The sequence below is a fragment of the Barbatula barbatula genome (assembly GCF_947034865.1).
Source record: "Barbatula barbatula genome assembly, chromosome: 5".
Classification (NCBI taxonomy): Eukaryota; Metazoa; Chordata; class Actinopteri; order Cypriniformes; family Nemacheilidae; genus Barbatula; species Barbatula barbatula.
In genome coordinates this window covers 9,629,346-9,654,395 of record NC_136769.1, presented here as the reverse complement: position 1 = coordinate 9,654,395, position 25,050 = coordinate 9,629,346, and the positions used below count along the sequence as shown (strand labels likewise).

The following is a 25,050-nucleotide window of genomic DNA, read 5'->3' as shown; positions in this document are numbered from 1 at the left end:
ATGATAAAAAGATGACAGATGATAGACACATACATCATATATATATATACATACACGTACACACTATTAATGGATGAAGTAACACTATATTATCTCACTTCCCAACAGTTGGTTTTTATTTGAAAAGAATACCTATAATAATATTTTGTTTATTTTTAATATCTAATTGAGTCATCTACCCAAGTACGACCTTCTCAACATGGGAGTTATCGTTGCTCACGCAGACGATTCACTTCCTGGATTTCGACCAATTGCATTGTTCCGTTGAATACTACGCAGTTTTACCGGGAAAACGGAAATCGCTGCACATGTCCGGCGAATATTGAAATTCAACATTGAAGTGGCGGGAGATCTGTCAAGTTCATGTATGGAGCAATAGAGCTAAATCTGGAATAAAAGGTGAAATCTTTTGCGTTTATGTAGTGCGTCGTAATATCATTGATTAACGTTACCAGATACTGCTCATCGCACGAGCCTTTCGGCGTGATGTGATGCCTGTGTCTTTGTTTGCACGTTGCTAACTTGTTTTGCTAAGGTTCTTGTGTGTCAAGTTTGCCCAGTATTCTCTTTAATGCACAATACGAAACCGAACGTTATGAGGGCGAACATTTACGCGATTTTGTTAAATAAATACATTTCGCGAGATGATTAAAGTAACTGGCAACAAGTTATACGTGAAAGACCGTGCATAAAAGTTAAACAATATATGCAGTGGATATTTTGTCTGTTAAACGATATACGTCGATTATATGTAACTATCGTAAACAGGTGTATTAATAAGTCATTCAAACGTTGCGTGATACACAAAAAACATATGAATTAAAGGAAACGTTTCCCACATTTTTATTTTTGATAAGTATAACATGCCTGTCACACTCTCATATCAAGCAAACTTGTTGTTGTTGTGACCAGAGTATGTTAAGTAACTGCATGTTAATACATTTTATCGAGTTGGCGGACATATTTAATATTTTTGATCTACTCTCCAGACAAAATGGTGCTATAAATGTAGTCCACGTAGTTATCAGTGTACACAATGTGCTAATATATTTAGCAAAGATTATGCAAATATAGTTACTGTTGTCTGTCCCGCTAAAATCCATACAAATAGATTGACAGCACCGATTTGTTTGGGACTATTGAGCTGTCTGTGAACAGCGGCAGGATAGTGTGTCTTAACTCTGTATTTCATCCGCTCTGATTGTGCAGACTTCACTATTTTATAAGCATATTCTATTAGCCCCGCCCCTTATGCAAATGCGTTTTTTTATGTTTTCATTTTTCAGATCTGCTGCTTTAGAATTAATCGGTATGAATTAAACCTACTATAAACGCTATTTGAATTGAGCTGAAATTTAACATGTCGTGTGTCTGCAGTTTATTCTAGACCCCTTGATTTCATCATCATATTCTCCCCTAAATGAGCTGTTACTCATGCTTTGTATTTCACATATGGTCAACATGGTAGAAGCCACATAATTGTTTTTGAATGTTTGATTTGCTTATTTAAAGTCTTAATTCTGCTTTGTAGGGCTGCTTCACGATGGACTTCAAACGCCGAAATGGGGGCCCTGCGATGGGCGGGGCTTCACAGACCAAAAAAGGCAAAATGAGTACTGAATGGGAGGATAGTCCCTCCCAGTTTGAGGAGGAACTCGCTCTATTTGATGAAATGGAGATGGAGGTTGAGTCAGGGGAGGGGCAGGCAGGTCATGATGTAGTTCCAGTGGGTATGTATGTGTCTGTGGTTAGGAAACAGTGCATACAGTTTACAATTAGTTAAAAATAAGCATATCTGTGTCAATCTGTTTCTCAGGTGACTTATTCTCTGCTGATCTTAATCCACGTTGGAAGCGGCCTCAGGCACCTACTCTTCAGCGGAATTCAGACACGCTCATCTTCCAGCAGATAGACCTGGACTACTACCTCGGTGGGAGACACTTTCTCAAAAAGATGTACTCTAAATTTCATTTGCCTCTTACTGATCATGCTGTTTGTATGCATGTGTGCACAGGATCTGCAGTAGCTGGTATGCCAGGGCAGGTTCAAGGAAAAGTGCCAATAGTGCGCATGTTTGGTGTGACGGACAGTGGGAACAGTGTGTGCTGTCACATTCATGGATTCGCCCCATACTTCTATGTTCCTGCACCAAACGGTAAGCCTCCTATTACAGGATGAGACTGTTGTTGCGTGCAAGTGTTGGTTGTAGAATATCGTAGAGATGCTTTAAGGATGTCTTAAGTTCATGCTGTGTCTTTTTCAGGTTTTAGAAATACGCACTTGGCTGAGTTTCAGAGAGAACTGAACTCTGCTGTGCTAAAAGACATGCGGTCCAACAAAGACAATATAGCAGTCACTGTGCTGGCAGTGGACATCACCGTAAAAGAGAGTAAGCCTTCCTTGGATATATGTGTTTTTAAAGCTCTTAATGAGAAATGAAACACTGAATGGGTGTGATGTCATTTTAAACAGCTGTCCGGAACCAAAATTATTTTAAAGTGATACTTCACCCAAAAATGAAAATTCTGTAATCATCAACTCACCTTCGAGTTGTTCCAAATGTGTACAAAAATGCATTTGTTCTGATGAACACAGAGAAATAATTGAATAATGCTTATAACCAAACGGATCTCAACACCCATTGACTACCTTAGTAGGAAAAATTACTTTATCATTTTATTTGTTCTGTTGAACACAAATGAAGACATTTTGAAGAATTTATGACCGCAAACAGTTCTCGGGCACTTTTGACCACCATTGTTTCTTTCTACTATGGTGGTCAATGGGTGTTGAGATCTGTTTCGTTATATTCCAAATATCTTTCTCTGTGTTCATCAGAACAAAGAAATGTATTCACATCGAACAACTCGAAGGCGAGTAAATAATGACAGAAATTCACTTTTCATTTTGGTGTTTCAAAGCAGCTCACCAGCATAAAATCTTCCTTTTAAAAGCGTTTAACTGTCAAGACAATGACATAATTGACAGGTGTGACCTGGAGCTCTGTCCATTTTCACAACATCAAATTGTCTGTTTAATTCCTGCATATTTAAATGCATCTCATGCACCTCGCTTAGCCTTAAAATATATGTTCTTCAAATGTATCAGTGATTATTTGTTGCTGTTGTAGCTTGCTGCTGACTGTTTGTTTTTCACCCAAAAGGTATGTATCATTACCATGGAAACCGACCTCATGACTTTCTGCGCATCACCATGGCGATGCCACGGCTGATTGCGCCGGCGAAGAGAATCCTGGAGCAGGGCTTTAAATTTGCCAACTTTGCCACTCAGAGCTACCAGGGCTTTGAGGCCAACATCGACTTTGAGATCAGGTGTGTGTTTTGTGCGTACTGTGTATGTTTCCTAAAGCTTCGGTTTGGTTAACATAGTTTGTGAAAAAGCTAATAAGAATGCTGTGTGTATGTGCAGGTTCATGGTGGACACCGATGTGGTTGGCTGCTGCTGGATTGAGCTTCCTAAAGGGAAGTACAAAGTGAGAGAAGAGAAAAATGAAGGACAGACAGACTCACGATATCCATGGAAGGTAAAATCAACTTTGACAGTCACATCTCCTTTTGATATAAATGCACTAAGCAGTATATTCCAATAGCCATTCTGCAGTTTAGGGTAACTTATTTCTTCTCTATCAGGTGTCTCTGTGTCAGTATGAGGTGGACGTGGCGTGGAATGATCTGATCAGTCATCCAGCTGAAGGAGATTGGCAGAGGATCGCTCCTCTAAGAGTGCTCAGTTTTGACATTGAGTGTGCAGGCAGGAAAGGTGTGTGTGTGGTTACTGATGTAGTTTAGTTTGTATTTTCATTGCTTTATTTGCAGAATAACTGAATTTGTGTGCAATACAGGTGTGTTTCCTGAGGCAGAGGTCGACCCAGTTATTCAGATCGCCTCTATGGTGCAGCGTCAAGGAGAGAAAGAGCCGTTCATCAGGACTGTTTTCACCTTACAGAGCTGTGCCAGTATAGTGGGCTCTCAGATTCTCTGTTTTACTCAGGAAAAACAGCTACTGCAGGTATGTGCTCAGAGATTCTTGGTCTCTTAAATCCATCCTTGACTCTGCACAAAAAAAGTGGGCTAGGAGCAAGTATTTAGACACCAGAAAGTAAGACAATTCCTTTTTAGGGTCTGTTGATGGTTGTATGTAGAATCTTGTGTGTGATTTTTCTCAGAGCTGGGCAGAGTTTGTGAGGACTGTGGATCCTGACATCATCACTGGCTACAATATTCAGAACTTTGATTTTCCATACCTCCTTAATAGAGCTGCAACTCTAAAGGTAATGTGTGTGTGTATTTTATACCCAGGAATAAGTAGCAATTCTATGTGATTTGTTGTAAACCGATCTAGGGGGTGACACATTGCTGAGAGATGCTTTGTTTTAAATGATTATAAATCACAGGCTTTAATTATTTGTTGGATAGATCCTCATCTTTCTTTTTTTCTCCGTAGGTCCATTTATTTCCATATTTGGGTCGTGTGCAAGGCAGTAAGTCGGTTCTAAAAGATTCCAGTTTTCAGAGCAAGCAGATGGGTCGCCGGGAGAACAAAACTGTCAATATAGAGGGACGTGTGCAGTTTGACCTTCTGCAGGTAAAAACTCAAACACACAAACCACGTCGTAATGCTGATGTCTACTCTATTGACTGTGTACCGTGTTTTACCTGTTGTAGGTCTTGCTGAGGGATTATAAACTTCGTTCTTACACACTAAACGCCGTCAGTTTCCATTTTCTGCAAGAGCAGAAGGAGGATGTACAGCATTCAATCATTACAGACCTACAGGTGCAGCCAATAAGAGATATTCTTCCCATTCCTAAAGCCTATCAGAGGTCTTTATTATAGTGCACAAAGATCACTAAATATAATTGTACTTGGTCTGCTAAATGCTAAATGTAATGTATTTGCACTGTGAAAGGTTTATAATCACACAGGTTTATGTGGAAGATTTATAATCCCATTATAATTCACCTCCTTTCAGTGAACACCTAAGCAGAGTGTTCATAGAATATAAAAATCTTGGTATTATTCGCATATGCTTTTTTAAATTTGTGCATCAGTTTCTATCAATCTTTAATCTCTTATCTCGAAATCGTACCGGGCAGCTCACCTTTTAAATCATAAGCTTACAAGTAAGTTAGGAAGTCGTGAACAGATTTTGATGTACTTGCTTAACATCATGTTTGCATAGTTTTAGAATACTTAACCCAAAAACAAGGATCGCGGCTTTAAAATGGTCATGCATGTGTAACTGCAATATGCAGTAAACTATTGTTGTCCTGTAAATAATTCAGGCATTTCTGTCTTCCTCCTCTTGCTGTGTTAGAATGGGAATGAGCAAACCCGGAGGCGACTGGCTGTATATTGTCTAAAGGATGCATACTTGCCCCTGCGTTTGCTGCAGAAATTAATGTGCGTCATTAACTACATGGAAATGGCCAGAGTTACTGGAGTGCCCCTGACCTACCTTCTGTCTCGCGGACAGCAGATTAAAGTGGTTTCACAGCTCCTCAGACAGGTCTGTGCTTCATTCTCCAACACAGACACATTACTGGATCATATGTTGCCTGTATTCTGCACATGTAGATTCAATGTGTGTTTATTTGATCAGGCTATGAAGCAGGATCTGGTCATGCCGGTGGTGAAAACAGAGGGTGGAGAGGACTACACTGGAGCCACCGTCATAGAGCCAGAAAAAGGGTTTGTACACACCTTGTGTGTTCTGCCACCAAAAACCTGCTAAAGGGATTTTATTTTACAAATAGTGTCATAGAATGTGTGAGTTTATATGGATAATCAATAAAAAAGTAATGAGTTGACTTTTGTTGGCGGACTGTCCCTTTAAGATATGTTTTGACCATTATTATTGAGGTGGGGAAATCTGGTACCGATTTGTGAACCGTCCTGTTACTCTGTTTGTTCACAGATATTACAGTGTTCCTATTGCAACTCTTGATTTCTCCTCCCTGTATCCCTCCATCATGATGGCTCATAATTTGTGTTACACTTCACTTCTGCAGAAAGGTCAAATTGAGAAACTGGGGTAAGAGCCATGCGTTACATGTGACCATTGACATTAAAAAAAGTGTTCTTTGAACTGCATGTATACATTTTGAATGTTTGTGCGTGTAGTTTGGGGCCCGAAGACTTCATTAAGACCCCTACAGGTGACCTGTTTGTGAAGAGCTCTGTGAGGAAGGGTCTTCTACCTGAGATCCTGGAAAACCTACTGGGCGCCAGGAAAAAGTGATTACTTTAACCATCACACACATTTACTATCAGTCGGGTGGTTAACATTTAGTAGAAACTCACAGATATTTGTTTTGAATCCAGGGCGAAGGCGGAGCTAAAGAATGAGACGGATCCCTTTAAAAAGCAGGTGCTGGATGGAAGGCAGTTGGCTTTGAAGATCAGTGCGAACTCCGTGTATGGGTTCACAGGGGCTCAGGTGGGCAAACTGCCCTGCCTGGAGATTTCACAGGTCAGTGGATACTGTAAGAAATCCTGGCGGCTTTAGAGAAAGATAATGTGGGACTCTTTTGACTATTTTTTTGTGTCTATAGAGCGTCACTGGCTTTGGTAGACAGATGATTGAAAAGACCAAACAGCTAGTGGAGTCAACATACACGATTGCTAAAGGGTACCAGGCGGATGCGAAGGTATTCAGCCCATAAGTGTTATTTGTGTTGAGTGTCTTATGTTTTGAATCCAGAAAAAATCTTACTGATTTAAATCAAATATGTTTCAGGTCATTTACGGAGACACAGACTCTGTCATGGTGAAACTGGGCGTGGCCACAGTACAGGAAGCCATGAATCTGGGAAAGGAGGCAGCGGAGTGGGTTTCTTCACACTTCGTACCACCAATTAAATTGGAGTTTGAAAAGGTACAGAAAGCTCCTGGACTCAACAATGGGAAGCCGTTTAATGTTATTCCTAATAACCTGTCTCTGACAACTTTTCAGGTGTATTACCCCTATCTGTTGATCAATAAGAAGCGGTACGCAGGGCTGTATTTCTCTTCCAGCGCGGAACATCATGATAAAATGGATTGTAAAGGAATAGAGACAGTCAGACGAGACAACTGCCCTCTAGTGGCCAACCTTATAAACACATGCCTCCAAAACATCCTCATTGACAGGTACTAAAGTTACCACATACTGAAAACCACCATGTGTTCCCCTCTTCACCAATGACGCACAGAGTAGCGTGCAGAATAGGGAAGACATGAATGTACAAGTTGTTTTTACTTTGTGCTGTTGGAAACAAGCTTCTTGTATCTAGGGTTGGATATAAAGAACCATTAAAATATTACTAAAAACCATAATATTTTCATGATATTCAGTCGGTCATGTTTGTGATGCTGTGTGTCTCAGAGACCCTGATGGAGCAGTGTCTCATGCTAAAGAGGTCATCTCTGACCTCCTGTGCAACCGTATCGACATCAGTCAGCTGGTCATAACTAAAGAGCTCACACGTACCGCGCAGGAGTACGCTGGCAAACAGGCACATGTCGAGCTCGCCGAGAGGTGTGTGTTTGCACTTTTATCATCGGTCCACCTTTCATAAAATCACTTGCTAAAATGTGTGTCTCATGAATATGTGCTGTAAACTCTGATGTTTGCGTGTGGATTGCAGAATGAAAAAGCGTGACGCTGGCAGCGCTCCACACCTCGGAGACAGAGTTCCGTATGTCATCATCAAAGCAGCAAAAGGGGTGGCGGCTTACATGAAATCAGAGGTCAGCTGTGTGTTTATGTGATGTCTAATATTTGTGTCAATCATATTAGTAGTTGTTAATGTTGATTTGGGGATTTTTAAGGACCCCATTTATGTGCTGGAGAATAACATCCCTATAGACACGCAGTACTACTTGGAACAGCAGCTGTCTAAACCTTTACTGCGTATCTTTGAGCCTATACTGGGCGAGAGTAAAGCTGAGAGTGTTTTACTGAGTGAGTATCTGATTCATCTCTGAACAAAACCTACAAATGCATGCACGCACATGAGACATTTTATTAGTATTTGAAAGACATTGAGTTATTGACAACAGTTTTGCTGTGTGTTGTTTCAGAGGGAGATCACACACGATGTAAGACAGTCCTGACATCTAGAGTCGGTGGCCTCATGGCATTCGCTCAGAAGCGAAGCACTTGCATTGGCTGTAGAGCTGTACTTAAAACCGATGGTACGCATCACATGATGGGCAAAACCAGAGTACCACAAATCTTTTTTACTAACATTTGTGTAACTGATGCTTTTCCTCTCTACAGTGGCTGTGTGTGACTTCTGCAAAAAGAAAGAGTCTGAGCTTTATCAGAAAGAGGTTTGTCGTCTTTGTTCATGAAACTTGATTGCATTATTTTAGCATTATATATGATTGTAAAGAAAGTGACTGAAGTCTGAAGATTCTTTGTGTGTGTATTTAGATTGCTCATCTGTCAGTTCTGGAGGAGAAGTTCTCGCGTCTATGGACTCAGTGTCAGCGTTGTCAGGGTTCACTACATGAAGATGTGCTGTGTACCAGGCATGTACACGCATGCAATCGCTTTCGTAGATTTTATCCAGTTTACAATTTTAGAACTAGGCAACATTATTAAATATTGCAGTAATCTTTGTGTTCTTTAACAAAAATTATTTAAATATTCACACAAAGAAATAGACAAACAAACTTTAAATAATATTTCCTTCTTTTTCAGTCGAGACTGTCCTATCTTTTACATGAGGAAGAAAGTACAGAAAGACTTAGATGACCACGCAAAGATGATCTCTCGTTTTGGCTGGTGAGAGAGATGGACCTTTTCACATCTTTCTCCATCTTTATTCAAATTCCTTTATAATATTCTTACCTCAGAGACTCACTCCAAATTGTAAAGAATCTACATGTTTTGTAGTGTTGGAAAAAAATAAAGTGTATTTTGTAAAATTATGTTCTCTTTACTAAGTCAATGTAATAATTCATGGATATGACGTTACTCATGATTTTAGCATAAACATTTTATCTAAACCCATAAACGGTACATACAGTAAAAAATATCCAAACGTCTCCAAAAACACAATATTAATTCTAATATTTATTATACTAAACTACACGTACTGAATATTAAAAAACCAATACAAATGCAATTTGGGACAGACAGGTTGTCAAAGCAACACCTAGCCATGTACTATTACTGTAATTGTCAGTACATCACATTAGACAGAGTTGTTATAACGTCCTATGAAGCACACGTAATCATTAGAGCGTCACCTTATTCCCGCTGGAAGCTACTGTAAATGCTGAGGAAATTACAAGTCATCTTTAACCAAAAAGTGTTTATTCACAAAACCACTACAGTTGTATCATCACTGTGGCAATAGGAATGTATCAATGAGGAGATCGGCTCATATGTTTAGCCTGGCACAAAAAGAAAAAAACTAAATAAATGGTCTCTCTCATGTTATAAATGCCTCCAGACAGGTGGCATTTTACACAATTCATCAAAATACATCAAATGTTAATGCCAAATATAATGCTGGTAGGTATGACTGAAATGGTTCAACATTCATTTTATTAAGAAAAAATACAGGACTTTTCCATGAAATACAGATTTTTAAAAATACAAAGATTGGCTTAATTTATTTGAATTTCCATTACTATAAAATTAGACAGCAGTGAAGGACCATTAAACTTCAGTCTTAAGTACAAACCTTGGCACAAAGCAATTGAAAAAGAAGACATCTGTCAAATGCATTTTCTGGGAATCTGATTAAAGGTGAAAATGACAAATTACTTGTTTAGTTTAGGGAGTACCATAAAACCTACGGAACATTCACCCAGTTCACAGAGAGGTCACTTTTCTTGAGGTCTACAACACACGTTAGTGGTTTAAAAAGAAGTGACCAGTGGTTTAAAAAGAAGTGACCACTTCCTCTGGGCTTTCCCTGCGTTTCATAAATTTTAGGGGACGACTTTGCTTCCGACGATCACTAAAAGAACCGTGTGGTCAAGCTGGTAGCAGATGCTCTGATTGAATAACACATTTTGCTCATGTGCAAGGCTCCTCCCACAATCCAAAATAAATGATTTATTTTCTATAAACAATGGAATCTGAGGAGCATAATAAACAGTAACCCATTACCAGCTTAAAGTAAATCCCTTCACCATCTTTTAAATCTATTAAAAAAGTTCATTGTTCCCTGTTGCTGTAGTTATAAAGCACTGTTATAGAACTATAACCTTATAAATCTTACAAGACCACTTCAAACCAATTTATCCAGCCAAAGTTTTTGTTACAAGGGATTATGGCAAAACACTGGATAATGTTATATCACTATGGCAAAAAACGATTTCCAAACAATTCAATGTTTAGAATCAATGAATCACCCACGCTGCAACAAACATACATACAAACACACACGGCCAGTTTTCTACACATCAGCCTGAATCAAACTAAGTGTGTATGAATGTGTGATGCTACAGTAGTATGTGTGCCATTGAGTGCATTACTATCACAGGGGTGCAGTGCGAGGCTATATGCGTGTTTTGCTATAAAAGAGTGCAACGTCTTTGCTTGTGCTTTTTACTCTTCTTACTGCTGCGGTTTGTCTCCTTGTACTTTCTGATTTCCCGCACAAGAGAGTAAAACGCCTCTTCGACACCCTGCAGACAAAGATTCAAAATAACACATTAAAACACAATATGGCACATTTCATAACAAAAGTTTTACATGAACATGAAAGCCAAGATCTAACATGAACGTGATTATTTAAGCAGCCAAGGTCAATTTTGAACAAGTAACTTGGTCTCCACCCACTTGTCGTGTCTTGGCTGATGTTTCAACAAATGGAACACTGTAACTTCTGGCGAGCTCCTGGGCTTGACGTGTCTCTACGGTACGATTAGGCAAATCACTTTTATTTCCTACCAGTACCATTGGGACGTTGTCGCTGTCTTTGACACGGTTTATTTGCTCCCTGCATAAACAAAAAAACGATTCAATGTTTTTAAGCAGACAAATACAACTTCCGTGTGAAATTCAGGTAGGCTTTTCCGTAAATCCACATTGACCTTACTCGTCGATATCTTAGCACATGCTGCCAAATAGCACACAAAAAAGGAAGTTGCTAAATTATCTGCAGTGATATCACCATGCTGGGATGGTAACTTTTCCATTTGATCACGTCTAAAAGGTTTTCAGGAAGTAAAGTAGCTTTAAATGCAGAAAGTCCTGGACACAGCACAGCACATCACAGGATATCCACACAACCCAGGTCCAAAAATAAGATTTCATGCAAAACATGGGTGTTTACTCCATGATGGAAACTAAGGATTACGAACATCCGGTTTCTTTTTGTGCGTGCCTGTCTACCTGTATAGATGTACATCCTCAAATGACTTGACATTGTTGATGGCAAATACACAAAGAAAGCCCTCTCCCGTCCTCATATACTGGTCTCTCATGGCACTGTACTCTTCCTGACCTGCAGTGTCCAGAATGTCTAATAAACACGTCTCTCCATCGATCACAACCTGCTTTCTGTACGAGTCCTACAAGGAACAGAGAGACAAAAGAACATCGTTGGAAAAGCATGATCAGCAGCAAAGACGTCTAACTTTAAATACATTCGGACAATAAAAACCGATATCTGTTAAGACAGAAGACCTCATACCTCAATAGTGGGATCATACTCGTCTACGAAGTGATTTTGAATGAGCTGGATGGTCAGTGCACTTTTGCCAACACCACCAGCCCCTACAACTACCAGCTTGTACTCTGTCATCCTGGGCGAGAATGGAGGTGAGAGGGAGGGAGTTAAAGGCAAGTAGCAGTCTGACTGGATTTAACCAGGAGCGTAAAACCGGAAAACATGAAACATGACTATAAATATTACTCAAGACGGTAAACGTTTTCCAACTCGTTATAATAAGTCAAACGATTACAATGAACGACTTTAAGACTGAGGTTAAAGCGAAACTTTTCTTAACTCTAGCCCAATTTACTTAGCCTGTTAGAATCGCTTTAAAACGACAGTAGCTTTTGTCTTTAATACCAATGACTATCAACAGGTAAACCGTTAATAGCTGTTCTATTTGTGTTTTCTACCTCGTATGTTGTCTTTAAAACGGGTCCGCTTGTCCAAAACGAAGCGCTTCGAGATGAATTAGTATTGAATGTTGTCCAAGGATTAACGTTAGCCCCTGAGCCACATAACGATCGATTAGACAAACTAAACTCTTCCGGGAGACGGAGGCACGTTAAATCCGCTTGAGATAGTAAAACGTCATCGGTAACAATACAAAACTTTCGTACTTTTAAAGTATGTTTCAAACCACGATTGAAAAATCACGATAAAGCTAAAGAATTCGCCCGTGAAGGCATTAGCTCCTTTCGGCTAAGACTCTCCCAGATTCATTGAGGGCGAGGGGGGGGTGGGATCGCTAGATGCAATGACCAATGAAATTGAGCCGATCCTTCTCTATCTCTAATTCTATTCGGCGAATTGTAAACGGAAGTGAGAATTAGCCAATAGCGATGCAATGCCTCTTTCTAAATTTTTCATTATGGCCTGCCTCCTTAGTCTGGACCAATCGGGTTCGTTTTAAATATTAAAAGGACAGCGGGACATGTCAAGTCGGAAGTTTTGTAATATTTCAATACGACGGAATGATATGTCTGATTAAGATTTAAACTTAAATAATTGTATGGTGTACATGTCATTGAAAAAAAATCGCATTCATCTGCTTAAACTTGTTTTTCGAGGATGTCAGTTTCGTATTCATATTTATTCACATTTTAATAAATTTGACTTGATTATTTGTGTTAATACATAGTTTTTGCAACAAAGAAGCAGTACTAAAATGCTGAATGTGTGTAGCTATAAAACAACACTTATTATTTTATCAAATTATATTATTAGATAATAAAATAATTATTCAACTCTTTCTGCAGATAAATCTGTATATGGACTGGATTAACGTAACTGTATAGCGTTACGTAGTCACGTAAAAAAATGATCAAATCTATTTATAAACTCCCATTTTAGCCAGACTTTACTATTTTAACCACTAGATGTCACTACAAACTTTTCAAAAGCACTTAGCACTGGCATCCAAAGAACGCGTTCTGCCTCATTCTCTTTCTGAATGACAGATGGATAGAGGGATTATCTTGGTGATTTTAGGCGAAGATTAAAGGACAGCAGATGCCCTCTGTGGGTGGAGAGAAACGTGAGGGAGGAGGGAAAGAGAGGGATGATAAAGGTATAAGTAGAAAACCCGATGAGAGCTCACGAGGGAAAGTAATCAGAGTGATGCAGAAACAACAGAGTTCGACAGATTTAGGCACGTCACAAACGCATCACCACCAGCCGTGTCTGTTTCAGTTCATAAGGACAGAATAAGACACTGTATATACAGTATTCAGTTTTATTGTACACAAGTAATTTTGACTTATACACTTTGTACATTTTGTAAATTATTTCTATTTTTTTCTCCCATTGGAAAACATTATCTTGGTGTTGTTTATATTTTGTTACATTTTCAACAAAAAATATATAAATATTTAGGAGAAACATCGAAACAAAATACAAAAACATCAAATTACAGGGAAGAGTCATCTGATTCCTCAGCTCATATAATGCTCTCTGATTGAATGGTCTCTCAGTGGACATATAAGAGGGGAGAACAATCTAAACACTTATTCTCAACTTGTTTTTGTCTAGATTCTCAGCACTTATTCTTGCAAATCCCCTGGCTTTTCGGATGTTTCTGTGATTGTGTCTGCATATATATTTGGACTCTTATGGTTTTTGCCTGGCGGCAAAGCATAAACCTCCAACGTGCATGAAACAAACCAAAGCAGATGTATGGACCCTGTGTGTACCACATGTAAGCTTCTGCTAGTTAGTATGAGTAACATTGTACATCATTGTACATCAGAGAACAAAAAGATCATCACTTGTGTTGTGCACTGAACCAGTGATGAGGAAGTAGGTCATTTAATCTCACATACACATAAATAAGCATACTGTACACAAATATACGAAGACACATCCATAGGTTTGCTTGCTGCCGTTTAAAATGTAAAGCACTGGATAAAACGAGAGGAACATGAGCACAGTAAGGAAAAATATACGCACATACTGTACATACACTCACCATGTACGTACACAAAAGCTCATATTCTGTATGTTTATAAACATACAACAGCCATTAATTCACAGAGCACCATTTACTGTAAAAATCCAAGATTGATGAGGCATTTTTTGTGGGATCCTCAGATGAAAAATTGTAAGGACTCTTCAGGCGTTATAGCACAAATGCCTGAAAATCATTACTTTTTGATACGGTTACGGTTTAAACTGTTTAAGAGGAACAAAGAAGAGTAAGTTCCCTAAGTTTTGTCAGTGTGGCTTCTGAGGAACCACAAATAAAGCCATGAGTATCTTTTCATTTTTATAATGCTGGTTTTTCAAACTGACAAATAAACATCTCATCTGCAAACACACACAAAGTGTGATTTATGATCACAAGAAGCAACCCAATCTGATTTACATACAAAACACATACACTCTTTTCAACACAAACTAACAGACTCACTCACTCACTCACTCACTCACTCACTCACTCACTCACTCACATTATACTCTGTATTTAGAGTATTTATTTAGATATTCTATTTATTTTATCTTAATATTATTCCTTTAATTTCTCGATTAAGCACCTACTATGTGAGCTCCCTCTCTCTTTCACCTCCATATAAATAACTATTTGTCCCAACTGGTTGAACATATTCTTCTGTTTTATCCCAATCTGTTACCCATCCTGCCCCACTTCCACCTCCGCCCCCATTTGGACCAACAGTGTGCGGGTTGTTTATAGCTCCATACTGTCCACCAGTCCTGTACAGCTCTTCTGTTTCATTGGCCAGTTCATCCTCTCCCAGAATGCCACATTTCTCCTCGCTGGTATCCTCAGCATCTGCCCATGGCTGCTTCTCACCTGATGCAAAGATCCCTGGGAAATGAAATGCATTTTGACTACTGAGAGAAATTACGAATAGAATTTTGAATAATCATTATGTATTTGTGTAACGACAACAAAGAATGTACATTTTGTTTACATTGGCCTGCTTGAACATATAGAATTTCTCGCACAATGCAAATGATGTGTTTCGTACCATAAAACACCACACCCCCATAATGCACCAGTGATGCGATGAGAAATACATACTGCCACTCTTCACGTGTCTACAAAAAAACAAAACAAAAAGAAAGTAATTCATTTATAAACAATATCAACTGCATAAATTCAATCCAAATGTGAAGATGTGAGTAATTGTGCGGTATTATTAGCAAGTACCTTATGTTTGGTCATGGCTCCAACAATGAGAGGACACACCATTCCTGACAAAGTGCCCACACCGTTGGAGATTCCCATCAGGATACTGGCGTAACGTGGAGCGATGTCAAGATGATTCACATTAAACCCTGAGAAAGAATGAATGCGAGAGAAAATTTGGAAATGTTTGTCATAGATGAATCTCAAACAGCAACTAAAAATCATTGCTTGGTAACTGTATGGTTTGCATTTTATAACAGAACTAAACCTAAATTCTGAGAACACTGAATATTGCATTTTGGTTTCTTTTTTCTTTTGGGTTTTTCTTTTTTACTAACCTGAAATTGCAAATCCACTGAAACCAACAGCGAGAACAAGGAAAGAAATGGCCACAGCTTTGCTATGCGAGAAACCAACCACTAAGAGTAAAGTGGCTTCCATTCCAAACCCTGAAACACACACACAAACGCAGTCTCTTTGGAATAGCAGTGGCTTTGATAGACCTTTGAAAAGAACACATGGGGTCCACTATGGGCCACAGTGTACCTGTATCTGGGCATACCTGTTTTTGCTCCGTGGAGCAGCACTTATTTCCAGGATGCTGTGGTCCATCTGTTTTAATGTGAGTGTGTGTTGTTTGTTGCAGATGATTGTGAGAGAGTGAGTGTATCATGCATCGATGCATTTGAGATTATCTCTCCAGCTGCCATCATAGGACCAGACAGAGCAAAAGCAGGCAGATAATCTGACATGCATCACACACATTGAGAGTTTCTGATTCTGCACACTTACTGTTGTTCAAAACCCTTTTAGTGTTATTATTCTATTTGTCTTTTATCAGCTTCTGGTTTCACATCACCGTGAAGGTGAGTAAACAATGAGAGTATTTTCATTTTTGTGTAATTTTCTAAACCCCAGTTTGTCACCCCAGTGGACACTCTTTATCTTACCTCCACAGTTCATGAGTTTGCGGACATTGGTTGTGGACATTAAATTGTGCGTTCTCAGGTAATCGGCTAGTTGCCCTCCAATAGGTACTATGATGGTCATCACTAAATGAGGAAGTGCAGACACCATGCCCACCTGAAAGACAGAAACATTTAAAACACAAGAATTGCTTCATGAATCTACAGAATATTAAAGTATATCTGCAAATATCCTTACATAGTTGTCAATCAACTTTTTTGTAAAAGGTAAAATCATATTTACTCATATAAAAGGTGTGTGTGTGTTTCACCTTGCTTATTTCAAAGCCAAACACCTCCTCGAAGTAGGCAGGCTGGCTGATGAGGAGCAGGTAGAACGTCCAGCTTCTGCAGAAGTTGGCTACGATGATGGCGTACACAGGCATAGAGGTAAAAAAGTGCCGCCAGGGAGTCTTAAATTTCTGCAGAGTAAAGTAGAAGCAAAGGTCGAGTGTATCCAGCACAGTGCAGCACACAGCATTTAAAGATGAGAAATGAGAGAACATTTACTGTGTGTGTGTCAGGGTGATGCTTGGAGAAAATCATGTCTTTGCTTCTCTTTGTGTGTGTACCTGAAGGGGGTTGACAAGGCCGGAGGTTTCCCCGATGGCATCCTCAATGTATTTCCTCTCTTCTGGTGTGATGGTCGGGTGAGCAGCTGGACTCTCATAGGACACCAAAATCCAGAAGAGATACCAGAAGATTCCTACACAACCTGTGAGACAGGAGGAAAAGATAGAGAAGAAATTAGAAAGTTTGAAAAGAGGAGAGAATTTTGTGTCATATTGTGAAGTGTTGGTTTCTTACCATACACATAAAACACTGAAGACCAGCCAGTGTACTGTACCAAGACTCCTGCCAAAGGCATTGCAATAACAGCACCAGCATATGACCCTAAATTTAAAAAATACGGTTTTAGTCTTTATAACAGAATCAGTCAGAACCGAGAGAACATCAAATAATTAACCACAAAACTTAATTTGATTTTAAGGTTTACAAATTTAACAGGAGACAGGGACCACCCCATCCAGAGTATGGTCCAATTTTAGGAAAAATATCATTACATTATATCACGCTAAATAGATTTGTATGTGAAATAACATTCTGTTTTCTATCTCCTTTGATGACCACTGGATGAAAACAACAGTTTTAACAAATTGATATGACAATGATAAATGATGGACTCAAGTGATGCTGACATCTCACCACAAAACGCTGTTGTAGCCAGTCGACTTCTTTCTAAGGGTGGAGCCCATTTGGCCCAGATCCCATGGCAGGCAGGATATGACACACCCTTACAGTTGTGAAATAAGAAAAAGTAAAATATACTGCATGTAACCGTGACACCACGTCATGGCCTTATGCAATCAATAATACATTTAGATTTCAGACTCTACATAAATTCACACAGATGGCCTACCTCCACAAGCCCTTGGCATATCCTGACCATGATAACACACCCATAGTGAGCTCTCGCTGCTGCTGGGATCAGCATGTTTAGGGTCGAGGTGGCCACAATAGCGAAGCCAAATACCCTGTGACCAAAACACACATGAAGGACACTCTACTGATGTCTAATTACCATAAAAAATCCTGCAAACACCTCATTGTGCTGTAGATGAATTCATTCAATAATTCATTTCTCATTTCTGCCAAATAAAACCAATCAGAAAAAAACATGCCAATTTTGCTGATCACACTACCTGTTTGCAGCAAATTTTTGACAGATGAATCCCCCAGGGATTTGCGTGACGATGTACCCCCAGAAGAACGAGCCGTGAATCATCCCCACCGTCTCTGGATCCCATGTGAACTGAGCAGCCTGACCAAAAAGAAAAGACAGTCAAACTGCTCTCATCCAACTTCCAAACACAACAGTTTTCAATCTTCTAAAGGGACAGTGCTTGAACAGTATTTAATATTAATAAATGTCTGCTCATCACTCACTGAAAAAGAAATCGGATTAACATGAAAAAATTATGCACATTTATTATGCACATAATAAAGTCATGTCTACTCGGTATAATTTCATTATGTTCAAGTTGCCAAATTTATTTTTGCTAAACAAACATGATTTTTATATGTTAACGTTTCATATTTTCATTTTACGTGTGTTTTAAGTGTTTTTAGTTAATGTGACATAACATTTTCATTAATCTCTATTGTGAATTTAACCAAGCTTAACAGAAATTCCTATTCATAAATATAATCGACCACCACTTAAGCAAAGGCAACACTTTTCTAAATAATGGTAACCACAAAACTTAAAAATATAACAAACTCCTCTAAATCTCAAAGATAAATGAACATTAAACACTAACAAGTGTTTCTAACAATTAGTTTTAACAATTATATTACCACAACACAAATAATTTATGTAGTGCCAACATGAATGGATTAAGTTACATAACTGTGACAAAATTGTACAAAAAAGATTAATCAAGATTAAATTAATCAAATTGGACAAGCAGCACAAAAAAAATTCAGTGCCCTCAATGTATCAGAAATCTTGAATTATGCTTTTTCTGTGTTGTGATACATTTGAAATGTGTTAAGGCGGTGTACAAAAAATATCTAAACAGTGTTAAAAAATACTGAGTGTGACTAAAGTGTTACGAAATGACTTAGGAATTAACCAAAGCTGATACCCTCTCATACCTAAACTGGGTGGAGGCACATAACTGGCAAATTTTTTCCCCTCAAACTATATATAAATGATTGATTGTATGAGTACAAGTTATATTCCACACCAGATGGTAAAAAAGCATATTGGTAGTACTATTTTGTAAAATCATTTCAAAAAATGAATAACCATAAATAGCAACAAACTAGGGCACATATAATTGCCTTTGATTTCAATATATAGATCAAATTTCTGTCTTCATACTAACCACTATTATGGGTTTTTTCCCATTATAAATGGTGTGATCATTGACCATGCTGACGATGGCCACGCCCAGGTTACAGCGGATACCGAAGGAAATGCAGAATCCCAGTCCCGACAGGATTGCGATGATATAACGGCGCGGCATCCCGAAACACGTGCAGTCAACGACGGGAAGTTCCTTCTCCTCCACCAGCTCAGGACGACCCTCTGCCGACAACTCGATGGTTTCGCCATTTTGCTGCCGTTTCTCGAGGAGTCTGGAGGTACAGTCAATGCAAGGGTTTATGAAATATTAACCACAAACTTTCTGAATCTACAGTTACAGTGACAGATTTTTGTCTAGCTGTCTAAGTTAGATACATGTACAGTTGGCCTATATGTCAATCTCATTATATATGCAGGTTGTCTGACATTCCCTAATCCTTGAATGCCATTAACGAAACAAGAAAAATAAAAAAATTGCCCAGATTAAGATTAAAATATAAAATCTGCCAGTGTTTTGATTGCCACCTAATGTCCAATGTAAAATCTGGGTCTTGATGCTTATCCACTTGAAATTCTTTAACAGGAACACTCACATGTCATAAAACTACATCACACATACAGTACACCCAAATGCAGATGGGTCGTAGAGAGAAGAAACAGAGAGAGAGAGAGAGAGAGAGAGGACATGGAACAAGAATCAGTGTCTCACTGGATTGCAGTACATGGGAGTCCAGCAGAGACCTAAAGAGAGACCATCTGCGCATGCAACCTGCCTGCAACGCATCCAGCCAATAAACACGACTTACTTTAAATTTAGGGTTTTCATGTGTGGATACCAGAAATATCCATAAAAATATGTATTTTGTAGTGAAACATATGTTCTTCATACGAGGAGTTTGGTTCCAAAGTGAGTTAACTCATGTTTTATTATTGTGCATTCCAATTCATATCAATCAAACTGCAGTTGGTTGGTTTAGATAGGCCATAATAATTCAACAAATACAGCTAACTAACACAATAAAACACAACAAAAACATGATAACATCATAAAAAACATGATTTTTGAAAGTTCTTAATAATTTATCTCATCTTGGAACCAAACTCTTCAAATGTTTTGTGAGATTCAACCAAACCACCTCTATTAAGTAATGTAGAGTATTGAGAACAACGTATGGTCTTCACAGATCTCATAGAGACGTAATGTATCATAAAATGTTTTAATCACTGCCTCCTTCCATACTTATTTCTCTCATGCCTACAAAGCAGACCCCTCATAATCCCTCCAGCCTCAAACAACAGTCATGAAAAGAATCGAAATAGAGTTGAGTGCATGTGTTTGAGTTTGTATGTCAGGGAGAAGATGAAGTCCACAACGTGAATAGACAAACAAAAAATATCAATGTGTCTCAATGTGCTTCAATAATGCCTAAAACCTCTCGCACCCATAACTCATGTAGGCCCTCCCCTGTATTTCCTCTTTTATCCTCCTATAATCTGCAACCCCACCCTCAGATTAGGATTATAGAAAATACTCACTTCCGGAGATGAATATGACTGAGATAAAAAGAGTGAAGAGATGAAAAAAGAGGATAGTAAAATAAGATTTCACACACATTAACTCATAAGGATGTGTAATTAAGGTTAAAGCTGGTTAAAACAGATTGCAGCCCATAGCGGCACATATGCTGTCCACTAATGAGAATCACTGTTGGCTGTAATTAATACCTTCATATATTCATGAATACTCTCACGTTTGCTTTCTCTTATGTGCCTGCATTGTCTTATGTGCCACGTGTCCACTGGACATAAAAAATCCAGGATTACAGATCATGCACTTTAGCATCTCGTAATAGAACAACAGTAAACTCATCTACATCACATGCTACACTACACGATGAACCAGTTGACCTATGTGTGTTTGTTGCTTTTGCCATTTTATGAGACAGGTGAACAGCAGAGGGGGATAGTGTGAAAATCTTCCTGAGTCCTGACTCATGATCCTGTCCCAGCTCCCGTTTTCCTCTCTCTCATCCAATGTGATTCCCTGTTTTCTCAACCCTGTGCTGTAAAAATAAAGCTATAAAGAGCCATAAATATGGCTGAAAATATAAGAGACTTAAACACACTCAAAGGTGAATGATTTACTTCAAAGGTCTTTATTTACTCACCCTAAAATAGTTTCACACACTTCTTGGCCATCATTGACTACCATAGTGGGAACAATTTCTTTATAAATGTATTTGTTCTGTTGAAAAGAAGATATTTTAAAGAATGTAGGACGGCAAACAGCAAAGTTTTCCTACAATGGTAGTCAATGGTGGCCAAGAACTGTTTGCTTACAAGCATTCTTTCAAATATCTTCCTCTGTGTTCATCAGAACAACGACATTTATATACAGATTAGGAACAACTCAAGCGTGAGCAAATTATGAGAGAGTTTGTATTTTTGGATGAACTGTCCCCCCCACGTCCTACAAAGATACCAAAACTGAATTGTAACCTCTCATTCAAATACAACTGTAAATTCACTAACAGCACTATCTCAGCAGATGTTTGATTGTTTGTATCGATCTCTCATTGACCTCTCTGCATACCAAGGTCAACAGACTCAGGTGTACCTGTATATGCAAATGGCCACACACCGCTATGGGCCTTTTGTCTCTCAATCTTATAAACCATGCCTTTAAATATACCAGAATTCTACAGAATTTAAAGTTGCTGTAGCTAGAAATAGAATCTGTGGTGACCTGAAAAGCATAATACTCACACAAACCGATACATTTACACGCACACTCTCTTTTCTGTTTAATCTAGCTGTAAGAGGATGAAGACACAACAGTTAAAAAGATTACATAATCCCACAAGACCCTTAACCCCCCCCTCCCCGCCCCAATCAATTCTATTTATATGTATGTTTTATTCATCCTGCCATTGGGGTTCACTGTCCCCGTGTCAATTAATGCACAGAAAGGTGTTCGGCAGCTTGCCACCTTTTTGACCTTGTTTGGAGCATTGCATGGAAAATTTTGATGATGTTGTAAGGTAAGAGATTAAAGCTGATCCACAAATCTCCATCTCGCTCACCCCTCCCCTCCACACATTTCTTTCTGTTCTAGCATGATATGATTTTTATGCCAAACTCCTCTGACCCTCCCCTGCCTCTATTGAACAGATTGAGTCTCAGTGGGACTGTGTCACCTTGGGAGATACTTCCCCCCTCCTGACACACACACACAATTAAACCTATACACATCCCAGCAGCCTAACCTTCACAGTCAACAGAAACGGCAAAACAGAAGTGATATACATGAAAAAATGACAGTATAAATTTAGTAAATAAAATTTGTACTTTGAGGGATAGTTCATCCAAAAATAAAAATTCTGTCATCACTGACTCACGCTAATGTTATTTCATACCTGATGTATAAAATGCTTTGTTCCGATGAACACAGAGAAAGATATTTGGAAGAATTTTAGTCATTTTCAGTTCAAGGACATCATTGACTGTATCTCAAAGGTGCCCGAGAACTCTTGTTTTCCTATTTTTTCAACAGAACAACAAAATCGATATTTTTTTCCTACTATGATAGTCGGTGATGTCCCAGAAATGAAAATTGCTAACATTCTTCCAAAAATCTTTGTTCATTGGAACAATGAAATGTATACAGGTTTGAAAAAACCTGAGGGTGAGTAAATGATGACAGATCATTTTTGGTTGAAATAATATCCCTTTAAAAGTAGCATGAAAGGGGAATTTGTGACTGATCGAATACATCTAACGGGGAGGAATGGATGTGACTAAAGAATGCTTAACTAAGACGAGTGAGATGGAGAGATGAAGTGATGGAGTAGAGAGGGCTAAGAAAGATATGACAGGACGGCGTGAGTGAGTGAGTGAGGTGTGGTTTCCAGCTGGCTTGTGAAGCTGAAACAGAAGAGATGCATATCGCTGAGCTTTAAATGATTAATCAGCTGCTGGCTGCAATTCTCTAAAATATTATCAGTGACATTAAGTCACAAGAACAAAGTGTAAGGAATCAAAATCAGCTTTTTTGAAGTTCTAACACAAACCTTTATACAGATATCAGGTGTTACTTAAACCTCTGTGTACATTTTACATCCAAAAAAAGGTAAGGACTGCTTCAGACAATATTTTACTGCATAAAGCTCTGATCTAGACTAGGAATAGTGCCACAACATGCCAAAGGTGTGGATTACCAGCCTGAACTATATGATAAGGTAAAATGAAACAGTTGCAACAATTGAAATTGTGCTTTGTCTTTGGTTTAAAATGAAAATGGAATGTGTCTTTCACATTTACTGAAAAGACTTTAGTGAGGCAACCCGGACGTGTGAAATGGTAAGAAAAAGTGTTGTCCGTCATTTAATCCCGACCTCGCTCATCTAAAGGGTTCGCACGAGAGGAGAAAATGATGGGGGGGGGGGGGCCGACAGATGTGTGTGTGTGTGTGTGTGTGTGTGTGTGTGTGTGTGCGTGCGATTCTGATGAACTATTTCCGATTTGCATTTAAAACGTTTAGTTGTTACCCAAAATCCCACGCACGTGTTTTGACAAAATGCGCACTCTGCTTTTAACACCACATATTGCACCCCATACGGTCTTGGCATGACTCTACAATGTTTTTCCAACGTTTCAGTATTTTTCCGCAGGAGTTGCATTCGTTTAAAATGCATTTCTTACCTTTAGGATAATCCATCCCGTCATAATGTTGACTGAACAGATATTAAATTAATAGCTACAATTAGAAAATTAGCCAGTGTTTGCTAAATCTGGTACATTTTGCATGTTTTAGGCCTATGTGTTATTAATGTGCATTGTCCCTGATTAAATGAAATGACATTTCGAGATGTATTTTAAATAGGCCCACTGTAATAGCTAATCTCCCCAAAAAAGTCTGATTTTAATAAAATATCTCAAGTATTTTTTCCTCTTTTATTACATAGAAATAATAAAATGATGGAATTGTTGCTTCATCATGCAGATTAATTTTGTATAAATATTAACAGTACGTTTTTGTCACAAAATCACTTGCATTTATAAGAAATAAGGATGACGCATAAAGGCTTAAATTGTTCATCATCCTGCAATCTGCGCGCGGTCAAGAACTGGGACTGTGGATTAATGCGCGGGACCTACCTGACGCTCAGAACAACGCGAGCTCGCTCACGCGCATATATAACAGAAAGAAAGCGTGCGTCTGAGTCGGATGTCTGACACACCGGGTTAACCGCAAACTAATCGGATCCATCTGGACAATCTTCTCAGTCGGGTAGAGTGGGCGATTATGCATTCTGCCAGATTACATAAAACACCTTAGACTGCGACTTAATCACGACAAGGGTTTACACCTGACATCTTCAAGCAGGATGCACGCACATGGGGATTGCACTTTTATAGTCAGCACAATAAACGTGATATACGGTTACACCACCAGATTCTTTCTCTTTTTTTTTACCAGAAAAGTCTCTTTCATTAACAAACATACACTTTATAGCAACCATTACAACCATTATTTTTCTTTAATCAACTTTTATGGTGAATATTAACACACTGCACATACCGTTGACTTTCTAAAACAGGCTACAGATAATACAAGAGAAGATTATGCACATGCACACAATGGAAACAATAGCTAAAAGTCTCGTATTACTTCCGAAGATGATTACCTGTGTATTTTCCCCAAGGTTTTTCCAGCCTGAGCCTTGAAGCGGTCCGGACGGATCTCCATCCTCGAAACTTTCCAGTCCGACCGGTGTGTTCCTGTCCCGTGCAGCCCCTCTCTCTCTCTCTCTCTCTCTCTCTCTCTCTCTCTCTCTCTCTCTCTCTCACACACACACACACACACAGTTACATCCTCTCT

The 25,050-nt window shown here is 38.8% G+C and overlaps 3 protein-coding genes across 3 annotated transcripts; 1 reads left to right on the top strand and 2 right to left on the bottom strand.

Moving 5' to 3' along the window:
• The first annotated feature begins 224 nt into the window (after positions 1 to 224).
• pold1 (polymerase (DNA directed), delta 1, catalytic subunit) lies at positions 225 to 8,932 on the top strand. The gene is made up of 27 exons (XM_079455571.1): positions 225 to 399; positions 1,532 to 1,730; positions 1,817 to 1,930; positions 2,015 to 2,155; positions 2,264 to 2,389; positions 3,164 to 3,332; positions 3,430 to 3,544; positions 3,651 to 3,780; positions 3,863 to 4,029; positions 4,187 to 4,291; positions 4,465 to 4,605; positions 4,686 to 4,796; positions 5,338 to 5,529; positions 5,623 to 5,711; positions 5,938 to 6,054; positions 6,144 to 6,257; positions 6,345 to 6,492; positions 6,575 to 6,670; positions 6,760 to 6,897; positions 6,976 to 7,151; positions 7,387 to 7,539; positions 7,649 to 7,751; positions 7,833 to 7,965; positions 8,085 to 8,198; positions 8,284 to 8,336; positions 8,440 to 8,537; positions 8,710 to 8,932. Exons 2-27 carry the CDS (start codon positions 1,544 to 1,546, stop codon positions 8,795 to 8,797), a joined length of 3,318 nt encoding a protein of 1,105 aa, XP_079311697.1. The 5' UTR covers positions 225 to 399; positions 1,532 to 1,543; the 3' UTR covers positions 8,798 to 8,932.
• Positions 8,933 to 8,987: 55 nt separating this feature from the next.
• On the bottom strand, positions 8,988 to 12,569 carry LOC306893931 (GTPase KRas). The gene is made up of 5 exons (XM_079456104.1): positions 12,097 to 12,569; positions 11,663 to 11,774; positions 11,362 to 11,540; positions 10,807 to 10,966; positions 8,988 to 10,652 (listed from the first exon to the last, which is right to left on the bottom strand). Exons 2-5 carry the CDS (start codon positions 11,771 to 11,773, stop codon positions 10,539 to 10,541), a joined length of 564 nt encoding a protein of 187 aa, XP_079312230.1. The 5' UTR covers position 11,774; positions 12,097 to 12,569; the 3' UTR covers positions 8,988 to 10,538.
• Positions 12,570 to 13,402: 833 nt separating this feature from the next.
• slc17a7a (solute carrier family 17 member 7a) lies at positions 13,403 to 24,988 on the bottom strand. Its single transcript, XM_079456628.1, has 13 exons — positions 24,857 to 24,988; positions 19,189 to 19,441; positions 18,001 to 18,119; positions 17,718 to 17,832; positions 17,504 to 17,591; positions 17,105 to 17,191; positions 16,870 to 17,012; positions 16,570 to 16,719; positions 16,283 to 16,415; positions 15,671 to 15,781; positions 15,354 to 15,481; positions 15,172 to 15,241; positions 13,403 to 15,008 (listed from the first exon to the last, which is right to left on the bottom strand). Exons 1-13 carry the CDS (start codon positions 24,916 to 24,918, stop codon positions 14,719 to 14,721), a joined length of 1,749 nt encoding a protein of 582 aa, XP_079312754.1. The 5' UTR covers positions 24,919 to 24,988; the 3' UTR covers positions 13,403 to 14,718.
• Positions 24,989 to 25,050: the final 62 nt, after the last annotated feature.

Bases quoted from the DNA above. Each gene is read 5' to 3' on its own strand.
- LOC306893931 (XM_079456104.1), bottom strand. From the start codon at position 11,773: ATGACAGAGTACAAGCTGGTAGTTGTAGGGGCTGGTGGTGTTGGCAAA. The intron at 11,541-11,662 runs GTATGAGGTCTT...TGTTCCTTGTAG, and splicing joins AGTATGATCCCACTATTGAG to GACTCGTACAGAAAGCAGGT. The intron at 10,967-11,361 runs GTAGACAGGCAC...TTGTTTATGCAG, and splicing joins GAGGATGTACATCTATACAG to GGAGCAAATAAACCGTGTCA.
- slc17a7a (XM_079456628.1), bottom strand. From the start codon at position 24,918: ATGGAGATCCGTCCGGACCGCTTCAAGGCTCAGGCTGGAAAAACCTTG. The intron at 17,592-17,717 runs GTAGGCCATCTG...CACAACTGTAAG, and splicing joins TATGCCAAGGGCTTGTGGAG to GGTGTGTCATATCCTGCCTG. The intron at 16,416-16,569 runs GTGAAACACACA...TCTGTCTTTCAG, and splicing joins TTGGCTTTGAAATAAGCAAG to GTGGGCATGGTGTCTGCACT.
- pold1 (XM_079455571.1), top strand. From the start codon at position 1,544: ATGGACTTCAAACGCCGAAATGGGGGCCCTGCGATGGGCGGGGCTTCA. The intron at 1,931-2,014 runs GTGGGAGACACT...ATGTGTGCACAG, and splicing joins AGACCTGGACTACTACCTCG to GATCTGCAGTAGCTGGTATG. The intron at 2,156-2,263 runs GTAAGCCTCCTA...TGTCTTTTTCAG, and splicing joins CTATGTTCCTGCACCAAACG to GTTTTAGAAATACGCACTTG.